Source organism: Argentina silus, assembly GCF_951799395.1.
Source record: "Argentina silus genome assembly, chromosome: 2".
NCBI classification, from domain to species: Eukaryota; Metazoa; Chordata; class Actinopteri; order Argentiniformes; family Argentinidae; genus Argentina; species Argentina silus.
In genome coordinates, this window is record NC_139656.1 from 10,327,365 (window position 1) to 10,352,450 (window position 25,086).

Sequence of the window (25,086 nt, forward strand, 5' to 3'; positions counted from 1 at the left end):
ATCTATTCTTGTTTTCTCCAGGGAATAGTGTCTTTGAGTACTGAGAAAAGCGCTATACAAAATAAATGCATTATTGTTACTTTGAGAGGTGTCAGATATTTTGGAGGTATTATTTGCACCTGGCAGCTGGTAAAGCACAATCATTCCGATGTTTCAAAATGTAATGCACATCTATTAAATATTTCAGAAGAAGAAATGGTTGTTTAAAAGCTATAACATAGAAGTATGGTGGATGACTCAATTACAGTTTTTATTCAACTGCAAGTGCAAACTTTTCAGTACTATGTAACTGTAGGGACAGAACACAGTGGCATATATTGAACACGCGTTTGCTCTATAAATACAGAAGGCACTCAGAGGCAGTCCTCAAGCAGCTGTTCTATTCGAAGGCGTTCATTGGCTCATGCATGGGCGGGGAAAACTCCGTGCAAATAATCGGGCTACTTCATTGGTTAAAATAGTTGGGAATAGTGTGTCGTGGAGGTGACAGGAATTTCAACTGTTGAACATATTTTTTCCTCTGCCCACAAAGGAGTATCAACATGTTGTTCAACCCAACTGGTTTTGCTGAATGCTTACAAGAATGGGAGGGCCTGGAAAAGGACTATCAACAAGTCCAGGTAAGGGGCTAGTTAAGCAAACGTAAACGGCAAGTCAGCTGGCTGGCTACACAGCGTCAGCCACCATCCATGGCCAGACAAGGCAGTGTCAGCTAGCTAATCCGACACCCTAACGTGTGCTAGCATGTAAAGCTAATAATGGCATGAAAATAATGCAATAACATGATATCTATCAAACCAATATGGCTGTCTATCCATCGGCAACAATACTCCAATGTTGCTGGCAGAACCAGCGAACCGGTTATTACTAGTGATCATATTGTTTTGCCAGTGCATATTACCTTTCCTTGTCTGACATGAATATGACTACTCTTTCTAGAATATATACTTTAAATTTGATGGGAGTAACACAGTCATATAAAAACTTTCAGTCACTGCATATGCTGAGTCACCCTCACCAACAACAATAACTGAACTTAATCCAAACCAAGAATGTAAGATTCTAAGAGGCATTTCTTGGTTTATTCTGACCCTGCTAGTTTAAGTAGCCTTCTTCTAGCAAATTCACAGCAGTCTCTTCTTTACCAGCCAAAGCTGTTTTCATCAGGAGAGGAAAAGCCTACAGCACATTTTTTATTTTACAATGATGCCCTGTTGGTTTGGCAGAGTTGTACAGTTAGGACAACATTTTGATACAAGAGCAATACATCCACTTTAGTCTGTACAAATGTTAAGGTTATTGTGAAACAGGGAACTTGTGACACTTACGCAGACACAAAGTGAATAAGCTGGCTAATGGTACAGCTTTATGGTATGACTATGGGAGTTTCTGAACACTTTTCAGCTAGCCTAGTAGCCTCCATTCATTTGAATCCATCCCTACTGTTAATGGCCCTACAACATTGCTGTGAGGTGAGGGAGATTACAGAGGCATAGGCCCAAGTGACATAGGGATGCTAAATTGTCATTTACCCACTCTGTCATTTCCTCTAGGAGACCCACCGTCTATACAAACAGAAACTTGAGGAGGTCTCAAAGCTACAAGACAGCTGCTCCACTGGCATCGCAAGACAGAGGAAGAAAATAAAGGCGCTCACTGTGTCACTTGAAGAGTGTGTACAATTGATGTCATAAGGCATTAATTTTTAACCTTGTCAGTGTAATCTGGTAGTGACAGTGCTATATATTAGACCTATTAGGCTAGTCATTATCATTCTATTGACTTTGCACAGGTGTGCCTGATGCTATGTACTGTAAGTCTATTTGTCTGCTTTGTTCTTATATATCGATATGATGCTTTCATCTTTAGATGCAAAGACACACTAAGTCCAGAGGAAATTAATGCAATAGATGGGATCCAGGAATCTATCAAGGACAGGCCAAATGTTTTCTTTGAGATGGAAGCTTTCCTACCAAAAAAGAATGGGTAAAATTAATATTGATCTCTTTTGCATGGCAGGTATACAGTAACTCACAATCTACACCTTCAGTATTAGGTTATCTATAATCCCTCAGCAGACATTGAAACATTAGATTGTTTCGATTTTGAGTATATGCTGGTTGTGCTGTGCAATACAGCAAATATGACAAAAAAATCTAAAATAATGTCCTCTGTTGTTTAGGTTATACCTTAGTCTCGTTCTGGGAAACGTTAACGTAACACTACTCAACAAACACTCCAAGTAAGCTTTTTCGATTCATATTAATTTAATATAATGGTATTGTTATAATGCATCAACATACAAACTCACTCATGCTAGTGTGCCTCTTGGTGAACATATCCTTTCTCTCTTTTCTCACCACCAGATTTGCTTACAAAGATGAATATGAAAAATTCAAATTGATCCTCACCGTCATACTCCTCTTATTCTCCTTCACATGTAGCTTTGTAGTCAGTTACAGGTAAGAGCGACCTCTCCAATGACCTTTACTCAATTATGTTAATCCCTATATGCCTATACCATGCGTATTGTTTAACTTTTCTGCAATTAATTATTGACTTTTGTGATTTGGCTTCATTGTTTGCGCTGTTCATTCTTTTTCTTTGTTTGGCAGAACCCTAGATGCTCTTTTTAACTTCCTGTTGGTGTGGTACTACTGCACACTGACCATCCGGGAGAGTATCCTCATCAGCAATGGCTCCAGGTCATTATTCCAGTATGCTGAACGCATACTGGTGTGTGTGTATTCAGTTGGAGACACTGCACCACTGTTTGTCCTACACGTGGCCCAGAAGGACAGCACACTACTGTTTCTGCCTCATTACATGGAGTCCTGTGTTAATACCGCTTTGTCTCTCCAGCCTATGCAGTTTTGTGACACAATGTTTCTTTGTCTGCACTATAGATTCAAATATCTGTCATTCTGCTTTATCCGCCTTATATCTGCAGTGTATATTGATATAATTGTACTGAAATATATATACTTTTTCTGGTACAGTACTATTGGTGTTTATGTGTGTGCACTGCCCTACACATCAGTGTGCAGCCTGCTACATTTGAAAAACCCTGCAAACAGCTTGTTTTTACAAGCCCCAGAAACATGCAAGTGACAGGTAACTGTTAACTGCAACTGCAGTGTGTGACTCTTTTCTATGTTGTTTCAGGATTCAGGGATGGTGGGTGTTTCATCACTATGTTTCCACCTTCCTGTCCGGGGTTATGCTGACTTGGTGAGGGCACACTCTTCTTTCCTTTCCTTAAGAGGGATAGGACCACAGGGTAGCACCAGCCTGCACTGCAAAACAGTTTTTACTGTTTACTATTGAATAATAATAACATTCTATTAAAGCAATCCTACCAATATGCATGAAATAGGACATTTAGAGGGTAGCATTAATAAAACATTAAAATAAATCAATGCATCATGTATAGTTTATGGCACACTTGCCTACATTTTCAACTAACTATCCTCTCTGTCCAACAGGCCTGAAGGTATGCTCTACCAGATGTTCAGGAATCAATTCCTCACCTACTGCTTATACCAAAGTAAGAGACGAATACAACATTAGAAATAACATCATTACTTTAGAACAATTGTATGATCAGAGGCTACACTAGGGATTTCTACCAAATGGCAATAATGTCGAGCCCAGCATTTACAAAATGATTACTTTATGCTTATAAAGGGTTGTGTTTATTTTCAACAAAAGAGGAACAGTATTGGCATTAATCAGGATTTTTATCCATTTGTGTAATGTAGGTTTTGTACAGTTTCTACAGTACTATTATCAGAGTGGCTGTCTGTACAGACTGCGAGCACTGGGAGAAGGACACAACATGGACTTGACTGTTGGTGAGTAAAATAAATCCACCATTGCGAAGCATTATGACTGCCTAACAGAATTTTGTATTAAATGTGAGCAAGCGTAAGCGTACAATTATTTATAACCAGACAAGTGTCTCCTTGACCAGTGTTGTTTCAAGTGAACATGACCAAAAAGTTAAAAAGTGGAAGCACGTAACGGACATCAACCCTGAGGGAAATCAGCACTGTAGCGGAATAGTCTACAACATGTACAGGTATATTGCATGTTTATTACATTGTATTACAGATTTGTGAGTGATAAAAACATTCCTCTTCCTCAAGAGGGTTTCCAGTCGTGGATGTGGCGAGGCCTAACCTTCCTCCTGCCCTTCCTTTTCTTTGGTCATGTGAGTATCACAATGTCATCTTCCCACAGTAGTGCTTACCTGGTCAGTTTTCCTCAGTCTAGCTTGCGTGCATGGCACCACCATTTGAAACCAGCCTGGTTATACACCTTTATCTGTACTGTCTGCAGTTGAGATCAATGGAATGGCCCATCCTCTGTCAATTTGCTCAGCAATTTAGGAAGTGGGTATACACAAGGTATTCATTAACTGAGGTATCCATTGATTGCAATGGGTGTTTTGTGTCCGACTTTGAAAGTACCAATTTATTGGATGTTGGATGCTACTGGATGTTGTTGTCTCTGCACTTCTGTGTGGGTGTGTCATTCTCTATGTGTGGGTGTGTCATTCTCTATGTGTTTGTAGTTCTGGCAGCTCTACAACAGCTTGACACTCTTCAAGATGGCCCAGCTGCCGGAGTGTAAAGAGTGGCAGGTCAGTGTAGTTCACTTCACAAGTTTTCCTTTGGTAATGTAATCTTACCAACAAAACTACGGAAATCCTAAAAACACTTTCGAGCTACCAACATTTTGGCAGGTATATGTGAAGAATTGGAAATAAAAACACTGAAGAATAGAGGACGAGCTAAGAATAAAAACACATATTTACTCCCCAGTACAACTTCAGACGGTTATGGACATGATGAACACAAGTGGTCACATGACCAACTAACACAAGTTAACATTTGGTGATATCTGACTCCAAAAGATATGTCATGGTTAATAATGATTGATAATGATTTGCGCATCCCTGTGTGACAGACACTCGATCATATCGGATCCTAGATTCCATTAAGAATACCCAAAATGCTATTTTACCATGCCCTCAAGTTAAGATGAATCACAAGTTTACGCTCAAGCCAATACCTGAAGCCGATGACTCGAAGTGTCGTTAACGATGCATGTGAACATTAGACATTAAATGGGAGAACCTGGTCACGATTATGTCGTGCTGATTTAACAGAACCGTTATCTAGCGCACAACATCACATTAATGCACATAGGAACAATGAGAATAGAGTATCAACAAATTAACCAATTTAAGTTTCAAAGCAACATATGACTAAGTTTAACCATACGTTTAACGCTATGTGTGTCAAGGACAACACAGGAGACCGGTGCCCATAGGCTTAACCCGAGTAACTCAAAGGACATCTTGCTGTCCTTGTCCTTAAATACCATCCCAACAATAGAACATAGGTGTGAGATACATTACAATAGCAAAGGAATTGACAAATGGCAAGGCACGATTTCTTCAGGATGTCCAGCGGCATGCTTGTTCAACTGTAAAGAAGTATTCCGGGCTGAGAGAGGGGTCATTGATCACTGTTCGCACTGGAAGATCAAGCGATCACTGTCTTTGTCTCAGCCACATTTAAACACATTTAAATCAAATAGCAGGCACCACCTAATCCGTCTGCATATGCTTGTATACTCAAATGTTTTAAACATGGTCTTTTAAACATTTTTGTCCTGTTTAGTCTGTGTTGTGACACAATGTCCCTCTACCCATCAGGTTGTTATGTGTGGCAGTTCCTACCTGGTGTTGTTCATTGGAAACTTCTTCACTACACTCGGAGTGGTTTACCACAAGTACACGCACAACCAGGACAAATCCAAGAGCCTATAAGACTGGAAAAGAGAAAGATATTTGGACATTATGAACATAAATGTTTATGTAAAGGAATATGTGCAAATGGTGTTATATACTAATGCACTTTTTATATGTCTGTTTTATGTGTTTGAATTGTAAACAGGTTACATACCTGTAGCACCTTTTTTCTAATATGTGTTTTGCTGTGTTTTTTTGTTCCTGTTACATCCAGCATTTCTGACATTACTGTCTGTGAAGACCTGAATAAGTTTGAGTGTTAGTAATATGTATTGAACAGTAAGACAATATGTAAGCCATACAGTAAGTGCACTGACAATCATATACCCGTACAGTCAGAGACTGGGAGAATATTAAAAGAAATGCGATTCACCTGTCTGAGTGGCACCATAGCCTACTCCGCAATAATAATAACCCATTGAGTCTGTGCTATCGTTCAATAAAATGCTAAACTAAACTGCCATTATTACATTGTTATCGATATATCACTATGTAGATATTGTTAGCTTGCATACTTTATTTTGTCCTTGCCTGATTTGAGGTTTTATTTTCGGCTATGAGAGACGACAGGAAAACGTAAGAGAAGGGGTTATTATGCATTATATGATTTAGGTTAAGGGTTTAACGTTATATGATTTAGACGCATAATCAGTCTCTGGCGTCACCGAAGAATCTGCAGCTTTATTGCGATATTTATTATTTACTGGAATTTCTAACTTTACACCACGTATGAACGGCTTTTACTCCGGTGTGGGCGAAAATCCGACTTTCACTGCCAAATCGGACTTTCGCCCACACCGGTATGAATTAACGTGAGAGGCGTGACCATGCTACAAGCGACCGCTCAGCGCACATAAATGACGTAAGAACGCTATGCCTTTTTAATATTGCACAACATTATAGTGCCTGAGTACAGAAGTGAAAGGTAGGATATCGCTGTTGGATAGCTTACTCTATTGAATTACCGAATTATACAATGTTTGAATATGTTGAAGACGTTAATTTCACGTCAGGTTACTATATCATGCATAGCAAAGTTGTAGCTATTGTAACTAGGATAGCCAAGCCGGTTATGTTAACTAGCTAACTAGCTAGCTGCTCTGCAGAGCAGGTTACAAGTGCATTGTTTTGTATTTCGATTAGATCAAAATGGCTATTTGGCTGTTTTATGATAATGTGGCAGTGGTGCTGCCAACAAACCTCCACTAGTTAGGTGTTACTGTGCAGCCAGGAAACAAATTGGTACCATCCTAAGCTTGTGTACTACTACTACATTGTAGGCTACAGAATGTAGGACTAATGCTGGCAACACGATGATGATAATTCATAGTAAATCTTTATTGTCTACGTCACTTGATGTCATGGGGGAATTTAATTCAGTTGAAACTAGTCAACCAAGACAGGGTTAATTGTTTGCATTAACTTCTTGGCCCCACTCCCAGACTGCATGCGAGAAAATGTAATGTAACAAAGTCATCCATCAAACTGTCTCACAACTTTAATAGAAATACCAGATATGAGACTAGCTAGCCTATGTATATTTACCCACAGAACTGTTGATATTGTGCAAATCCTTGTCATTATTAGCCTACAAAATTACAACAGAATGCTTACAAAATTCTCATTCAGTCAACCAGTCTTCTTTGATTTCTTTACCCATAGCATGTGTTTCTTAATATTTGGTGTTAGTATGCCCTCTTCTGTTCAAATTTAGAACTCCACCTCCAATAAACTGGCTTTGTGTGTTTACATCAGTTGACAGACAAATGTTTTGCTAAACAATTAGAAAATAGTGGGGAAATAAAGTATGATCTGCTTTTAATTGTCATGCATATGGCATGAAATACTTACATAGCTCCATAGAGGAGTTGTTTGTATGACTGCATCTTAGTTATGTGTCAAATATTCATCCCCCTAACCATGTTCAGCAGTTGATTAGATTAGACCTACATGTCAAGTCATGTGTTAAAGCAATAGGAAACTTTTTAGCCTAACACTGGTATTAGGCTGACATTGTCCCCTGGCTTGTAAATGGAGCAGAATAGAGGCTTATCCAACTATTATTAAATGATGTGATGTGTGTGTTTGGCTAGTTTAAACCTTTTATATTTTAACTCCACATACCATTTGGGTGCTACGATACATATAATTACCTTTCCATCAAACTGCTCAAAGCCCTCATTGCCGCAATGCCTTGAAGCAACTGTAACTTTGCAAATACTTAGGCCTTACACCAATAGGCCTACATTTGATCGCATTATCAAAAGTAATTGTGTTCTCAGGTCTTCTCCCTCCCCTGGTGGACATGGAGGTAGACAATTTGGCCCCTGAGGCCCCTGATGTGGACCCTGAGGAAGAGGAGCCTCTCTTCAGTAACCTGGACATATTCCTCTTCTCTCTCATCATTGGCCTGCTTATCTACTGGTTCCTGAATCGTAAGAAGCCTGAAGTAGTACGTGAGTTCAAGAGGCCCACCACTGTGTAAGTGTGAATTTTGACAATGTAATATGTTGTTCTTTGCTATAAGAATTGTTTGACAGAGTTTTCTTGGCAATGATTATCTCAGTGTAGAATAACATTTTTTTAAACATTTCAAAAGATTATACTCAGTTAAATTGCTCTTTTTAATGACATTAAGCATTTGGTGGATTTAGCAGTACTTACTCAGAATGTCCCCCCCCAATAACCCTAGGAAATTCAAGCACCGACTTGCGACCAAAAGTCATTTGTATTTTCTTACCATGGAACTTGGAGCTGGGCTGAGTTGAAAGCAGACATTGGCAGTGTGCTTGTGCATGTGCTGCCTAGACCACACTGTGGTTGGACCGAGCAGGGGTTCCAGCATTTTAATGTGTTGACCTCATGTAGGCCTAACTGATGGAATGTGCGTGGTCACATTAGTTTACAATTGTTGTTGTTTTTTTTAGTAGTGGTTGAGAGCCTTGGATGCTTGTATAGCCAGTGTGATGGTTAGGAATGACAAGAGTTAGACTACATGCAGAAAGTCATGTACTTTGGCAATTGCAATTGTTTTAAATGTCATCTCACCTACATTATAGGGTTATCTGTTTGTCTACAAAGTCTTTTTTTTATGAATTAACTGCATGAACCAAATATGACTATTAGGGGAAACTATGAAAGAAGCGTTGAAAGAAACAGGCAGTCCTTTGTGTGGAGCATAAGTCAAGTGCTTAGCTTCCACATACTGTAAAAGGCAATGCTGTACTGGTATTACATAGGTAGTACAGTACTGTAGGCCTACATAAGAATTTAAACAGTCTGAATAATAAAAGCTACATCATCCTATTTTGTCTTTAACATCCTTCGAGTATTTTATGAACAAAACCATTGGAAATGGTACATAGTGTTTACTTGAAAGAGACACTCTTGAAACCCTTGTCTTGCCAACGTTAGTGAGAGCCTTGTTATTTTTATTGTCCCCTCTTGGCTGCTGCCACAGCATAGGCGGGTAGAACTTGGCATCGGACTTGATCAATAACAGTTGCCCATGTTCATCTGTAGGCATCTTTGCTCTGTGTGTTTGGATCAGTTTTCCCCCCACAGGGAAATATTCAAGCCCTAGTCTCCCTCCCTCCCTAAAACAATGGATTCAAGGGGATTTTAATTGTTGGAAATGTTTAACCAGAAAGACGCCCACAGGTCTTTCGCTCTCTCTGTCTGAATGGGAACAGTGTTGAGAGAGGCTCAAACCCACCAGTTAATTACTGGACCTAACTCAACACCCTCCCCGGCTCCCCTCCGTACCACCAAACTCCACTGAAGGAAATATGCAGGAGGAAATGGCCCACAACTGAAGCTATGAACATTCCAGGAAGGAGGTTTGTTTCGGGGGTGCAGGAAAAGGAAAGCTACCTTGGAGTTTCCTTGTGTGCCCTGGCTCGCATTTCATTGTGGTACTTTTTAGAGGAGAAGACTTTTCTTTTAGTCTTTGTGGAAGCTTTTTGTCTTTGGTCATATTTGGACCAGCACATTTCCACTGTGTGCCAGAAGACTCAACGGATGCTCTTTTCCCTTTGAAAGCTCTCCGAGGTGGAAAGTTGAGGCCAAAGTCCAGCAGCACTCTCTGTTCAGCCTTCTCTTTGCGGAAGCCATCGCTAATTTGCCTTTGAGGAGCCATGAATGGAGCAGGGCTGTGTCACAAATGGCGACCTTTTATGATAGATTAGGTAACCATAGCGACACACTCCCTCAGCCCCGGGGTTTGAAATGCGCCTCATTCAAGCTTGCCTTGTCTCTCTTTAAAAAGGAAAAAAGGGCCATATTTACGCTGTTAATGGTTGCCAGGGGGACTCAGGTCTTGTAGTCCCTACAGATTATAAAGGAAAAGAGGAGGGGGATGTAGTGTGTGATGTGTGTACAGTGTGTGCGTGTGCTGGGGCATGGCAGCATGTTTTCATGTATGCGTGTGTGTCGGCTGCTCATGAAGGAGGATTTATAGGAAATGTCACTATGTTCTCGGTGCCTTCCCAGCCTCGCTGCCAGATGTGGGTTGAGCCCGCGTGTGAGTGGGTGAGAACGGCCAACAACACGTCCGCGCTGAGGAGAACACAAGCCCTGGAGTCGCCTGGACAGCCAGCGAGAGGCTCCTGCTGCATAACAGTCATGGCTGCCTGCGTGTTCTGATTCCACCCTGGAGAGTGCAAGAGAGGGAGAGCTTGGGTGGGGGTGTGTGCGTGCGTGCGTGTGTGTGTGTGTGTAAGGCTGGGGGGGGGAGAGACTGAAAATCGGCTCCTGCATCAGCATATCGGGTATGGAGAGGCCGGCGGATAGTTAGCTCTTTCACCCCCTGTCCCCCCAGAGGGGTTTACTCACGTGCGTGATCAGATCGTGTCCCACTGTGGATCAAACAACTGTGTGGGGCGCTGGAGAACACTGCCTCTAGCAATGGGATGCGTGTTCTCTCTGCCCAAAGAGAGACAGGCAGCAGCAGCCAGGTCAGTATGTGTATATGACAGCTTCTTCTAATGGGTTTCACTGTCTATCGTGTTGATCTCAAGGGAAGCGGATGCTATTGCTGGAAATGACAAGTCAACAAGGATTTGCTGAGCTTTCTGTTGCAGTTCATTTTCTTGTTTATTTTTTCCGATCTGTAATTCAAACAACAACAAAGCGGGCTCTCTGCCACTTTTAGCAGTGTATTTTGACCATTGAGGTGACCATGAAGAGGGTATAATTTTTGGGATGACAATAATGTTGAAGAATGTTGTATGACAGCCTGTCATAGAATAGTCTCCATTGAAAGTGCAGTACACAACTGCACTTTTTCTGGACTGCAAATTCCAAGTAAAGAGTGGTCACTATGCCTCTTATTATCCACTGCTACCATTGACAAGAACATAAAAGCAATCTAGAAAATGTAGTACAATTGTCACTTTCTGAGTTATATTTGATCCTTAATTAGCCTAGTTCAGATTTTCCTATGAATAGGTAGAAATTAGAAAAAATAAAGCCATGGCTGACTGCGGAAAGAAATCATCTTTTTGATTTGGTTAGGATAGGTCCTAGATATGGGAATATGGTAAGAGGAAAAAAATGGTAAGAGGATGCAAATTTCATTTAATGCTCTGTTTGGCTGTGCAATGCTCAGAATGATTGCATGATTACATAGACTGACTCCACAGACTGACCTATGTAATCATTTATTTAAATTGCCTATTTGTGCACTTTTCTGGTTGTTTTTTGATAGTGTCAGAATGTGCAAGAGTGTCAACCCAAAGTCTTCTTGAATACTGGGATCGCATCACTTCCTCTTGCAAATTTCATGCAACAAGAGCATTAACAGCCTAAACTGTCCACATATCTCACTGATCCATTTCTTTCTTTAACATCCGTTATCTTTTTACTGAATTGTAAAAGGTATTATGTACTTACAAGGGCTAGGCCTATTTTTGTTCTGCTTTCCATTACTTGAGAACGGATTTCAACATTGTGGTACATGTGAATGGGTGTGACCCGTAAGAAAATGTCTCCCATGGGGTCAGAATGGGTGGAGAATGCCAGAGTAAAGAACGTTCTCTGCTCTCCCTCCTCAAATGGCCTCTCATTCTGAGGCAGCATAGCCATGTAGTGGACACTGAATAATTAAGTTACCATGCCAAAGTTTAGCTTGCAGCTAACTTCCGCTTCATGCCATTTTTTTTCAGAGTCACCCCACAGCGAGAAACCAGCTTCATTGAAAAGATGAAGAAAACGGTTAGTGCTTTTTGCTGTGACCAAAATAGAATGCCATTATTGTCAATCAACAGAAAATGATGTATTGATTTTGTAGGCACAGAAAAGGATATCCAAGTGCCACTTAACTAGTCAATATGTGCTTGGTGTCTGTCTAGTTCATATCCATACAGTCTATTCAAACTTTGTGGCTAGTAAGGGTCTAGATGAGAAACCTCTATTAATGATGACTATTGAAGAACCTCTTACTTTGCCTCTCCAGAACAGAAACATAGTGGTGTTCTATGGCTCCCAAACGGGGACTGCTGAGGAGTTCAGTAGCCGACTGGCCAAAGACGCCCAGCGCTATGGAATGAGGGGGATGTCAGCTGACCCTGAGGAATATGACATGGTATTAGTCTTATTGCCTGCTTTTTCATGTGTGCATTAATTAGCTTATGTCTATTTATCCAAATGTTTAATGCAAAATGTATTCTCCTTCCTTTCCTCAGTCAGAGCTGCCTCGTCTTGCCGAGATTGAGAACTCCATGGCTGTGTTTTGTATGGCCACATATGGGGAGGGAGATCCCACAGACAATGCTCAGGACTTCTATGACTGGATGCAAGAGACAGATGAGGACCTCAGCGGTGTACATTTTGCGGTTGGTAACTTATTTGAATTGAATGTACTATAGTAATAGGTTGTTATCTTCAATTCTGAATTTAGTAGAATAAGCGGCCGGTGGTAGTGCAATAAGATGCATGGACTTTTGCATTCATGAGCGGTACCACAGGGCCTCATGTTTAACACTGAAGGGATTCACACACAATGAGTCATGTTGCATCCCTAACAAGGGATTAAGATGTCTGTGAGGCTTTTCCCATGTGAAGAGCTCTTTTGGAATGCACACTTTGCTCAGTGTGCCAGTTCCCCTCCAAACTCGCTCACCAAGTGGAAACATGTGGTCCTGCCAAACAGAGCTCTGGGCCTGGCGAGCCTCAAGGCTGCTCTGGGCCTGGCGAGCCTCAAGGCTGCTCGGGCTGGAGAGCCTCAAGGCTGCTCGGGCTGGAGAGCCTCAAGGCTGCTCTGGGCCTGGAGAGCATTGGCAGTCTGTGGCTTGCAGACTATGGAGTCTCCATTTTGCGTGTTTTCTCATCGACATCACCACTGAACAATTTAAACTGTGGCTTCCTCTAGTTCTTTGTGTGACTCCCCCTGAGACAGCATTGTGATGTGGTTGTGTTTTTTGGAGTCCACATTTTCTTATTCTCAACAATGTTATGCATCCATCTATAAAAAGACATTTAGATTACAGGTCTGATCCATATGGTGTAATTTAGTAGAGGTACAAATGTATGGAAATACTGCTACTGCATTTATTGTCAACTCAAGTTTGCATCATAATATAGCTATAGCTAAGGCTTCAGATTCATATTTACATTCAAACATGAATTGTGTCACTGTGACATTCAGTTAATTGATTATTATGGGATTCACTGATTGCTAATGCTATTTTACCTCTTACTCTACATGTTTTTAGGTGTTTGGCTTAGGGAATAAAACCTATGAGCACTTCAATGCCATGGGGAAGTACACAAATAAGAGACTGGCAGAGCTGGGTGGCAAGAGGATCTTTGACCTCGGATCCGGGGATGACGATTGCAAGTGAGTTCTGAACTCCACATAGTGTAAATGGAACAAATACATATTCATAAACAATGAGTTATTGATTTCTCAAAACAATATATTGAGGATTTTTTTATGTACTGCATTTCTCTAAAATATTAGTGTTACTGTGTTACAAATCTCCCTGACCCTCTTCCCCAGTCTAGAGGAGGACTTTGTGTCGTGGAAGGAGCAGTTCTGGCCTGCTGTGTGTGAGCATTTTGGAGTTGAGGCCACAGGGGATGACACGAGGTAATGGCTAGTTGACTCTTTTCTGGTCAGATTTGTTACGAGCCACAGTCACACACAATGGCACTACTGCAGCAAATATAGTTTTAGATTTTAGAATATAAGTACATATTTACATGTTAATATGTAAAATACATATTTACATGTTAATCATTGAACTGACCAATTCAGATTTCATTCATTCTGATTCAGTACATTTACTAAAATCTAATATGATGCAAAAGTGGACTGTCTTATACTGATATTAGCTCTGAAATGCCAATGTTGAATTTGAAACAGTACTCATTGATAGAGCATTGCTTGCATGTTTCAAGACAAAACAGCCATTAGCTTCATTTATAAACAACTCCAGCAAGAAGTATCTTCAATTTCACAATTCAAATTCAGTTTATAGGCATAATAGTCCGAAATTTGAATGCCTCCTATGTGCTTTGAGGCCTTCCACTGGGTCCTGTTAAAACACATTTCTATGGCACTCTTTTGTGACACACATTTGCATCACAGAGAGCAAACCGTACGAGAAACCTGCCCCTGTCTTTCGGTCCTTAGCTGCATTGGCAAGACAGTTATTTTTAGACTTCATAGGTGAGAGTGGCTGAGATGCAGAGTGGAAGTAAACCACCTGTGCTTTTCTATCCTCTAGTATCCGGCAGTACGAGCTGGTGGTTCCGACTGACATCAACATGAATAAGGTGTACACTGGGGAGATTGGCCGCCTCAAGAGCTTCGAAACCCAGAAACCGTGAGTTTGTACACACACAAGGGGTGTGCGGACGTGATAGCAGAGCTGTATCAGCTTGGCTAATGAAATGGAAAAAATATATTATTGTTGTTGCTCAGGGCACATAAGGGAAGACTGTTGCCATGACGCTGACCTGATTCAAACAATTTATCTTGGGTTGCATCTCAATTCTCTATTATTTACATGTCCATGTTCAATCCATGTCTGAAAAACTGGCCCATAGTGTTAAGTGTCACCAACTAAGGTGTTGAATTGACATGAGAGGATGTCCATGTTAGTCCTTTTCCTGCATTTATTATCTCCCATTCATATAGGACAATTGTAAATATTAGAAACTGGAATTACAACCTATTTTAGAATAGCAACTTTTGTTAATTTACCATATGCTCTAAGTGATTAGCTTTGCAATTTGATTACAGGCCTTTTGATGCTAAGAATCCCTACCTGGCAACTGTTTCTGTCAACCGCACACTGCACAAGGCAGGGGACCGGCATCTGATGCATCTAGAGCTGGACATTTCAGGGTCAAAAATCAGGTAAGCTCATTCCAGGAAGTAAATCTTGCTATTACTATTAGGATTGCTATTAGGATATCTACTGTCTGTTAATAATGATATTTCGGGACCATGTCAATAGTGGGTTGATGAGAAATATACAACAAAAATTCTGCTTTAATAACTCAATGTTATTTCTGTCTCACTATGTGAACATCTAAATGTGTAATGACGGTGGTGTTTACTTGTTTGATAAAGATTAATGTTCACTCATACCATTGTTTCTCCCTCTCTGTGTAGATATGACTCTGGAGACCACATTGCTGTGTACCCTATTAACGACGTGTCAATAGTGAATAGAATAGGCCAGATCCTGGACGTGGACCTTGACACTGTTATCTCACTCAACAACCTGGATGGTCAGTTGTAAATTATGTCTTTGGGATATGATGTAGGCTGCTTTGCATCGATATTTGCATTGGAACAGATATCCTTTCTGTCAGCTCTTAAACAATGTGCCCACATGAAATACAACATTATAACAGTGAAAAGCAATATACACATTGCTATTCTTGTCTTAACAACATAATGAATAGAAGCATTCCTCCTCCAACAGTTAAACCCCACGCTGAGTACTAATGCGACAGTATAAATGCAATTCAAGAGATGCTATGGGATAATTTGTATAATTTCAGCCTATAGTTCTAAAAGTATTGCTTATGAGAGAAAATGGGTCCCAGTAGCGTGTCTTGCAGTCTGTGCATGTGGTGCGTGGATTACACTGAGCCCAAGCAACAGGAACGCGAGCCAAAAGTAAAAGTGAAAGTATGCTTCAAAATACTGGCGCTGATGAACTACAAATTCTGTGACTGAATTAAGTAAGACAGTGATTCTGTTCACAGATTATATTTGTACAAACTATACATTGACCATCCAGGCACAAAAGGAGAAGTTTAAAAATGATAGTTGCGAAGATCCTGTAACATCTCTTTAAGATAAAACAATGTTTCAGATTAGGTTGAGCTTTTCTGTATCTATTTCTAAATTTCAGAGGAGTCCAATAAGAAGCACCCCTTCCCTTGCCCTACTACCTATCGCACGGCCTTGACCCACTACCTGGACATCACCAACCCCCCTCGCACCAATGTGCTGTTTGAGCTGGCCCAGTATGCCACTGACCCCAAGGAGCAGGAGACCCTGCGCAAGATGGCCTCTGCCTCCCCCGAGGGCAAGGTGAGTACCCCTGACTCCACCTACAACCCACAAGTTCAGGATGACTAGGATGGGACATTATTCTTTCTACCATTTGATTGCTTATCTTAGCTTACAAGGAATGGTGCTGTCAGTTTTAACGTTTAGATATTCAATGTCTTTTCCCCCCCATTTTAAAAACATCTGTCCTTACCCATTCTCTGTGGCACTATGCTGAAGTAGGTACTGTTGCATATTGTAAGCCTGTATGATACCTGCTGTATGATATGTACACCTGGCTCCAATTGACTCAAGCCACCTCATCTTCTCAACTTCCAAATTACTTATTCAACCCCTCTATTATCCTCTGCAACTTCCTCAGGTCGTTACTATAAATGAGAATGTGTTCTCAGCTAAGTTATTTGATAAAACGAGTTCATAAACCTGCACTGGTATTAACTGTATTCTCTCTCTCTCTCTCTCTCTCTCTCTCTCTCTCTCTCAGGGTCTGTACCAGAGCTGGGTGCTGGATGCTCAGAGAAACATCCTGGCTGTGTTGGAGGACATGCAATCTCTCCACCCTACCATAGACCACCTTTGTGAGCTCCTGCCCCGCCTGCAGGCCCGCTACTACTCCATCGCCTCTTCCGGCAAGGTAACCTGACCTAGCATCCCTACCAGACCAGCTGCTTAACACCTGCACCCTTTAGAGAGAGGCTTCAGTGGCTTAAATGCCAAATATCAGAGATAAGCTTACAGTACATTCACATCAAGGTCTCTCCACTGGCCAGTTATTATTAAGATGAACAGTAAGATCTCCGTCCAGATTATATGCCTCACTTATAGTTTAAGCAAATTTTTCACATTCAGATTGACAGCACCAAGCATTACTGCTTATCATTGCAGGTCTACCCCACTACTGTCAGCATCTGTGCTGTGGTGGTGGAATTCCAGACCAACACAGGCCGCACATTCAAGGGCGTGGCCACCAACTGGCTGAAGAACAAGGTGGTGACAGACAACGGGCATAAGGCCACCGTGCCCATGTATGTGAGGAAGTCACAGTTCCGCCTGCCCTTCAAGGCCAGCAACCCTGTGGTAATGATCGGACCGGGCACGGGCATCGCCCCCTTCATGGGCTTCCTCCAGGAGAGAGCCTGGCTCAAGGAGCAAGGTACTACTACTGTATAACCAAACTACCACTGACATGGGCTTCTCTAAGTGGGTCTGTTGTAGTGCTATAGGCTTCTGCTATTTCTAGGTGGAGACGTAGACTATGGCTATGTAGGGAGCTAGTACAGTACTTTACAACCTCTCAAATGTTTTGTGTTTCACCATCAGGGAAGGATGTCGGAGAGACAATACTGTACTTTGGGTGTCGTCACCGAAGTGAGGACTATCTGTACCAGCAGGAACTGGAGGAGTTTAAGAAGACTGGGGTACTGACTCAACTGAACGTGGCCTTCTCCCGAGACCAGGAGCAGAAGGTATGGTAACAAGAGACCAACACACCAACGCCTTTGTAAATTCTCTGTATGTTGAAGTTGTGAGGTAGGCTATTGTGAGGTATGAAATCTATGGTGCGCTACACTGCATTTAACACTGCATATCATTCTTGAAATAAACTGTAGAATTGATTGTTACGTTTTCAATGCTCAGGTATATGTGCAGCATCTCCTGAAAAAGAACAAAGAACATTTGTGGAAGCTGATCCACACTGACAATGCTCATATCTATATATGCGGGTAAGAGCCATTTCATCCCACTGATTTGTATGCATTTCAACTTGTACTGTATATGTGCAGCTAGAAAAGTGCTCTCAGAGGAGATGAAGGAAGTACAACACATGCATGATATTGAACCACATTGTAAGATTTCTCAAAGAAAGAACCTCTATTGCCCTGAAAGGAATTTGCTTTAAACACAGACAAGCTTCTATAATCATTGTAAAAATACTGAACACTTTATTAGGAACACTATACTAATACTGGGTAGGGCCTCCCTTTGCTCTCAAAACAGCCTCAATTCTTTGTGGCATTGATTCCACACAATGTTGGAAACATTCCTTTGAGATTCTGGCCCATGATGACATGATTGCATCACGCAATTCCTGCAGATTTTTCAGGTACACTTTCAAGCTGTGAATCTCCCGTTCTACCACATCCCAAAGGTGTTCTATTGGATTCAGATCCGGTGACTGGGAAGGCCACTGAAGAACACTGAACTCATTATCATGTTCATGAAACCAGTTTGAGACAACTTTTGCTTTGTGACGTGGTGCATTATCATGCTAGAAGTAGCCATTAGAAGATGGGTAAATTGTGGCCATGAAGGGATGCACATGGTCAGCAACAATACTCAAATAGGCTGTGGCATTCAAGTGATGATTGATTGGTATTAACGGGCCCAAAATGTGCCAAGAACCATTAGACACCATTAGACCACCTCCTAATAAAATGGTGTGTGTGTGTGCGCGCGCGCGCGCAATAAAGAAACAAATGATACACTTGTGAAATGTGTGCCCTAAGTTAAACATGGCTGCCACTTTCCTTCCTCAGGGATGCACGGAACATGGCACGGGATGTGCAAAACGCCTTCCATGATATTGCTGATGAGGTGGGAGGCCTGACACACACCCAGGCAGTGGCTTACATCAAGAAGCTGATGACCAAGGGCCGTTACTCTCAGGACGTATGGAGCTAAAAGATATGAAACTAACACACCACCTTGTTCCCACAACCCCTTATGTCATTTGTGGTAGGGGTTTAGGGTTATTGTTCATCACCTTTTGGCTGTCTTTGGAGGTTAACATGTCATCTGCACATAATTACTAGATGAAAGATGTATCATTGAATTATTTTTATATCCAAATCTGTAGGTTTATGGCCTCACTGAAGACTCACTGAAATTTGATGTATTCATTCAGGATGAATTTTGGTTATTTAGTGTGATTTCTAATTGGTGTCATCTAAGGGTTGGAATGCACTGATTGCTGAACAGTGTGGGGCTATATGGGTAAAATACTACAGTAAATTTAAAATACTGCTGACGTACTGTAGGCATTACTGGTACATCAAATAAAATGAGAGCGGATACCTATAGGGTTAGTGAGGTGTTGGATATTGTATCCATGAATGTTACACTTTGTAAGTAAACCCAGAAGTGCATACAGTTTATATGTTTGACGGTTATGATGTGAAGCCTCTAGACATATGCGTATCATGCTGTGAAGATACTCATCCCCAGAGGTGGATTTTTATTGTATATTTTACAAGAGTTCACTCCAAAATCAAAGTTGGTCAGATGTTTTTAGACCTCAAAAGTTATCTAATGTTGAGATGATTCCATTTATTCTGTATATTCAGCTATTTTGATTGGTTGATTTTTATTGGGAGAAACACAAAATGCACACAGATTGCTGTCCCAGACAACGTATTTCCACTGCGGTCCTTGTTGGAATACACACTAGACAGACAAAAAACTAAAAGAAACATTGTAGAGACAGCCCAATTTATAACATCACACAAAAATATATTAAAAAAATTCAAAATACTATTATACAAGGAATAATAAAATACCTGCCATAGGCTCTGTATACAACTGTAAAACTGTTAATAGAAAAATTGGCACAGGCCTTGGCTGCCATTCTCCTAAGAGTTCATCTGTCTCCTGAGCTCTAACCTATCCTTTAAAAACACCCCTGGACTGGGGCTGTTTATTTGGCAGTGGGAGGTTATTCCACAGAATATATAACTAATATCCCCATTATGATGCCTGAAAACATCGGACTGACTTAATGGCAAAATGCATGGTGTACTTTATTTAATGTCCTTTTACAGATATGTAAAACATTGCTGTCTGTGAATTATTTTCATGCACTAGAAGGCTCATGTTAATACAGAGAGCAGTGCAAAATGTGTCACATATGCATAACACATTGTACCTTGTATTAAGTTCATACACATCTCAGATAATGTCAGAAATTGCAGTAACTGTTTAATTCATTAACTGCTACAGGTATGTTTCATCTAGTAGTGGTTTACTGTAAAAAAAGACCTAGAAAACAATGTTAAGATGGACTTTACCATGGCATCAAGACTATTCAAGAGTTGTTTGCAACATAATACATTAACTGTCATTTGTGTTTGTTGAAATACAGTAATCTTTATTTCTAGTATTTGTCTGAAATTCTGGGCTTTGTATTTTGTTTTCTTTTTAAATTATGCTGAGGGTTGGAGGCCTAATACAAAATGTTTACTTCAATTTTCTGAGGTTTCTGTTTCTGTATAAACTGTATGAGATGAAAGTGTGTGATCTTGCTTTCCAAATCCCATTGCAGTGTCATTTTTGCAGTGTGTCATTGTTGTCTCTTTTTCTCAATGAAACCTAAACCCCCTAATGTAGTGATGCAGTATAGCATCACATATGGCAAAGGGAAACCTCTGTGTTGAAATGTATGTCATTTTATAAAAACATTGGTGCCTTTTAACATTTTGGTTTTCTCTTTCATCCACTGATGTCAGATAACATGTTTAAACATGCCCTCATACCACTTGATCCAATTTTGTATGCAAAAATAAGTCATTTGTATATAAACAGTATAACTTGAAAGCATGTGTTTTTAAAGAAATAATAAATGGAGGTCATGGATCAGATTTTTTTAGTCTGTGATGTTGTTTATGGCTCCTCTTTACTGCACACAACTGCCTTATTTCCTGAAGGTTATAATCGTTTAGTAGTGTCACATGACTCCCATGTCTGAATCTATTATGATGCATTGAAAGGTGAAAGGCAGACCCCATTAAATTGATCTAATTTTAGGGTGAATGGATGCTATGTGTAAGTAACAATAGAAATACTGATATTACATCTGTGATATTAAAACTGCTTACCCCCTTTTAACCAGAAATGTTTCCAAAATATTTATTGTTTGATTAACATTTTCAACAATGCAAGAGTTGACAGGCCATTTGCAAGATGGGCAGTACAAAAAACACAATGACAGATTTTAAACATTGGGGGGGGGGGAGTGGTTTTAAAATCAACCTTGATTGTAATATAACGCATTTTCACAGTTTTTACATTTATAGCCTGTCTTGTTGTCTTCAAGCCAAACATATCAGTGCAGAAACAGTGGAACTTCAAATACTGCCTCAAACCCCTCCAAACATATGACATTTGTATACAGTATAGTATTATATACTGTGTGTCTATACTATGCATCTATGGAACAGGTGCCCCTGGGTGGACAGTCACAGAGGCTGGAAGTGACTCTGGCATATTTCCTGGGACATCTGGGGAAACTGTTGGCCAGAGAGGGTCACTGGCAGACTGACCAGCAAACACAGTCAGTGGACTGAGGTGAGAATGCTGAGAATGTGACTGCGGACCCACCGGTGTCCAGTGACTTCTTGTCTGAGGGGAAGCAGCAGGCAAATGCCCAAGCCCAAAGTTGTGTTCATGACTATGCCTGTGACCTTGGCTATGGCTGTGATTGTGACTGTGGTTGCAGCTGTGCTCGTGACTGTGTCCGTGACTTGCAGAGGGGGTGATAGGGCTACCCTGGGTGTAGTAGGAGTAGTGGGGCCACCCTTCAAATGTTTTTGGTATGGTCCCTGTAGCCTGCATGCTGAAGGTAGAAGACAAGGGGGCATAGGCCTGGACTGGGTAGGACCCAGGGGTTGGGATGACTCTGCGGTCAATGAGAAAAAGAGAGTAGCAGACAATGAAAATTAGGCTACATGGACGTACTGTATATTTTTAGTAATCAGTAAGCAGTATGAATGTTCAGTCACAGCCATACTGTAGGTGACTGAGTCCCCTCTTTTCAGTACTCACCGTGGATGGAGGGTCTTCCTTCTCTCCTCTAGTAATGCAGGGACATAAAGGACACCAATGCTCCTTAGAAGCCTGAAAGGCATTTTCTTGTCCAGCACTGCTGCCCTGGCCTCAGACATGTTGAAAAGTGACAACCAGCCCTTTCCATCTGTCCCACTTGCAGGTTAAGGAGAATGTGTGTAGGAATCACATGGTGGTGCAAGGAGATTTTCCTGACTGGACAAATTCAGAGATAGGGCAGAGAAATATTTTTTGGTGGCTACAGGAGGGACTCCTTTGTCAAATATATTGTCAAGAGAAAGTTGAAGATTCAATTCAAGTTTCACAAAAACATTTGTTACATAGTGTAGGTCTACACCTGACCTCAAAACAGTTACTGGGTATACTCAACTACCCTCCTAAGTGCACTTTAGAGGGAGCCTTTCTTTTCAGGTTGAAGTAAGGATACAGATCCACCCTGTCATGATGGCCATGGCATTGCAGAGGAAGACTGTGTGTGGGATGAGGAGAGTTATGATGAGCAGAAACAGCCAGGGTAAGGCTAAGGTGGGCACACTCACCCCAAAAAGAAAGGCTTTGGCCATGCGGGAGTGCACAGTGGTCACACCCATAAGGGCGAGAGACACAGGGACCAACCCCCCCACCTGGCTTTGGGAGGAGGCATCAAAAAGTAGCAGCTCCAGTAAGGTGTACAATACCCCAGTGCAGATAGAGAGGAGGAGAAATAGGAAGAGGAACCGGACAGTGCCCACACTCCTCTCAAAGCTACTGCAGAGGGGCACCAGAACCCCAATACTAAGCAGTAAATGGGTCACACTCTCGTGGTAAAAGGAGTATGTCAGGAGCTTGTGCACTGCAAAGGAATAGAGTGAACACATAAATGACAATGTAGACCTATACATCAACAAAGTGCATTGAAATAGGCAACCATAGGCTAGCAACCTGACCACACACACAATTCAAAATTCACATATATTTCACATGTAGACTAGATTATTTTCTTATGAAAAGAAGGACAAAGAATTGACAAAAACAGGAGCTATATCATTTGTGGTGTACATGCATGCAGGTCCATGTAAACGTATTCTCAGTACCTCAGGTTTTAACTGACCAACTTACCATGCCCATTGACAAAAACACTGGTCCCAAGACTGAAGACATCCTCTAATATACCAAAATATGAAGTGATAGTGAACAAAACAAATGATACTGCTATCACAGCTAAAATTCCACTCGTGAGACTGAACTCAGGAGTGAAACTCTTGAACTTCTGAAATACATCTTTCAAAACAATTCGGGAGATCATTTTACTATATAATTATATATATATATATGCTTTATATATATATAATATTTTCGTTTTGACAGTTTTACTGGTGTGGAAGAGTGTGGCCACAATAAAGCAGCCTAGCTAAAATTGGACTTCCGTGTTGGTGCATGAAAAACATGCACAACTTTTGCGCATGTAAAATCCTTTATCAATAAAATAGAGCGTGTTTGAAAGGATCAATTTTGAGCAGTTTCCAACCAGCGCCTTTCTACTTGTTGCATAATGGCTATCAAATATGTCCGACTTGCTCAAATATTTCGGTTACTTCAGATTTAGGAGAAGCTCGCGCAGTTTTTAGAACGAGGCGCAATGCAGCCCCGCATTTACTTTTCACAGAAGGGGAAGTTTATCCGAAATCTATTTTCATGTGTATTTCTGTGTATGTGAAACGCGAGCTCTGTGTTTACTCCCTAAAAAAGTCTCATGGCTTTAAAATACGTTTTTGCACTCCGACCCTCTACTATGACAGTGATTCTCAGATAGCAGCAGGCGCTTGGCTATTGCGCTGTTCAACAGAAGGACCAAGTGTGGGAGGAAGCGGAGAATCTTGGGAATTGTAGGACCAAATTGTAGAATCTTAAGAATTGACTCAAAAGGGCAATTTGGAACATCAGGGCATTCAAAGCCAGATATCTATATGTATCTATATATATATGACTAAGAGATCGTTTTAAAACTATGTGTTTGTGAATGTGTCTACTATTGACTAATGAAAACAACAAATCCACTGGATTACAGGGTAAAATGATGTGTCATGTGCACCTGAGTCAGACAAAGCCCTATATGCATCATTATGGTATTTGAGAGATCTATTGTACATAGGCCTATATGTTCAGTTGATGGTTGTGTTATGTGGTGATTATTCAAAGGTAATTCATAAGACGTTTTATTGAGGATTTCAATAGCCATCGGTAAGACAGGTGTGTTCCGTCACATCATTTGTTCAGGCATAAGAGAGCTTTCAATGTCAAGTATTAATTAGGCTTTGCATTTGCCTTTGGAGTCTGCTATTGGTGTCTGTCAACATGAGGAAAAAAGAGGTGTCAATAAAAGTCAAGGAAGCCATTAATAGGCTGAACAATCACATTTTTATACACCTTAGGCTTGACAAAATCAACAGTTTGGAACATCATTTAAAGTAAAATGAGCTGGTAGGCCAAGGAAAACTTCTACAGTGGATGACCGAAGAATGCTCACCATAATTAAGAAAACCTACAAAACAAGTGTCCCACAGATCAGGAACACTCTCCAAGAAGTAGTCATGACTGCGTCAGAGACTACCATTTGCAGAATATGTCACCAGCCGAACTACAGAGGCTTCACTGCAAGGTACAAATCACTAGTTATCCTCAAAAAGGATGGTCAGGTTACAGTTTACTCAAAAGTACCTAAAAAGCCTGGAGAGGTCTGGAAAAAGGTATTGTGGACAGATAAGATTAATATGTACCAGGGTGGAAAGTGGAAAGTTTTGAGAAAAAAAAGATCTGCCCAAGATTTACAGCATACAGTATCACCTGTCCATAAAACATAGTGGAGGGGGTGTTATGGTTTGGGCATGTATGTATGTATAGAAACATCTTGTCT

General features: G+C 40.9%; 3 protein-coding genes across 6 annotated transcripts; 2 read left to right on the forward strand and 1 right to left on the reverse strand.

Annotated features, from left to right (window-relative positions):
- Positions 1 to 506: 506 nt before the first annotated feature.
- On the forward strand, positions 507 to 6,529 carry tmem120aa (transmembrane protein 120Aa). Of its 3 annotated transcripts, XM_083696985.1 has the most exons (12): positions 507 to 620; positions 1,554 to 1,672; positions 1,870 to 1,986; positions 2,183 to 2,242; positions 2,367 to 2,462; positions 2,616 to 2,705; positions 3,166 to 3,231; positions 3,486 to 3,547; positions 3,762 to 3,854; positions 4,149 to 4,213; positions 4,577 to 4,645; positions 5,726 to 6,529. In XM_083696985.1, exons 1-12 carry the CDS (start codon positions 543 to 545, stop codon positions 5,837 to 5,839), a joined length of 1,029 nt encoding a protein of 342 aa, XP_083553111.1. In that variant the 5' UTR covers positions 507 to 542; the 3' UTR covers positions 5,840 to 6,529. The 3 variants fall into 3 exon arrangements, 2 of the variants coding, with proteins under 2 accessions (XP_083553111.1, XP_083553112.1); XR_014555003.1 differs by lacking the exon at positions 5,726 to 6,529 and having other exon boundaries at positions 3,974 to 4,213; positions 4,577 to 4,646; XM_083696986.1 differs by lacking the exons at positions 4,577 to 4,645; positions 5,726 to 6,529 and having other exon boundaries at positions 3,974 to 4,286.
- A 167-nt stretch (positions 6,530 to 6,696) lies between these two features.
- pora (P450 (cytochrome) oxidoreductase a) lies at positions 6,697 to 20,989 on the forward strand. Of its 2 annotated transcripts, XM_083665424.1 has the most exons (16): positions 6,697 to 6,746; positions 8,104 to 8,302; positions 11,986 to 12,034; positions 12,276 to 12,404; positions 12,505 to 12,654; positions 13,534 to 13,658; positions 13,821 to 13,910; positions 14,551 to 14,649; positions 15,069 to 15,185; positions 15,444 to 15,562; positions 16,195 to 16,376; positions 16,840 to 16,989; positions 17,241 to 17,508; positions 17,676 to 17,821; positions 17,994 to 18,079; positions 18,893 to 20,989. In XM_083665424.1, the coding sequence occupies exons 2-16, from the start codon at positions 8,127 to 8,129 to the stop codon at positions 19,035 to 19,037; spliced, it is 2,031 nt and encodes a 676-aa protein (XP_083521550.1). In that variant the 5' UTR covers positions 6,697 to 6,746; positions 8,104 to 8,126; the 3' UTR covers positions 19,038 to 20,989. The 2 variants fall into 2 exon arrangements, with proteins under 2 accessions (XP_083521550.1, XP_083521551.1); XM_083665425.1 differs by lacking the exons at positions 6,697 to 6,746; positions 8,104 to 8,302 and adding an exon at positions 10,542 to 10,776.
- Positions 20,990 to 21,241: 252 nt separating this feature from the next.
- Positions 21,242 to 23,827, reverse strand: rhbdd2 (rhomboid domain containing 2). The gene is made up of 4 exons (XM_083665426.1): positions 23,292 to 23,827; positions 22,621 to 23,025; positions 22,173 to 22,320; positions 21,242 to 22,026 (listed from the first exon to the last, which is right to left on the reverse strand). Exons 1-4 carry the CDS (start codon positions 23,476 to 23,478, stop codon positions 21,558 to 21,560), a joined length of 1,209 nt encoding a protein of 402 aa, XP_083521552.1. The 5' UTR covers positions 23,479 to 23,827; the 3' UTR covers positions 21,242 to 21,557.
- Between the last annotated feature and the right edge of the window lie 1,259 nt (positions 23,828 to 25,086).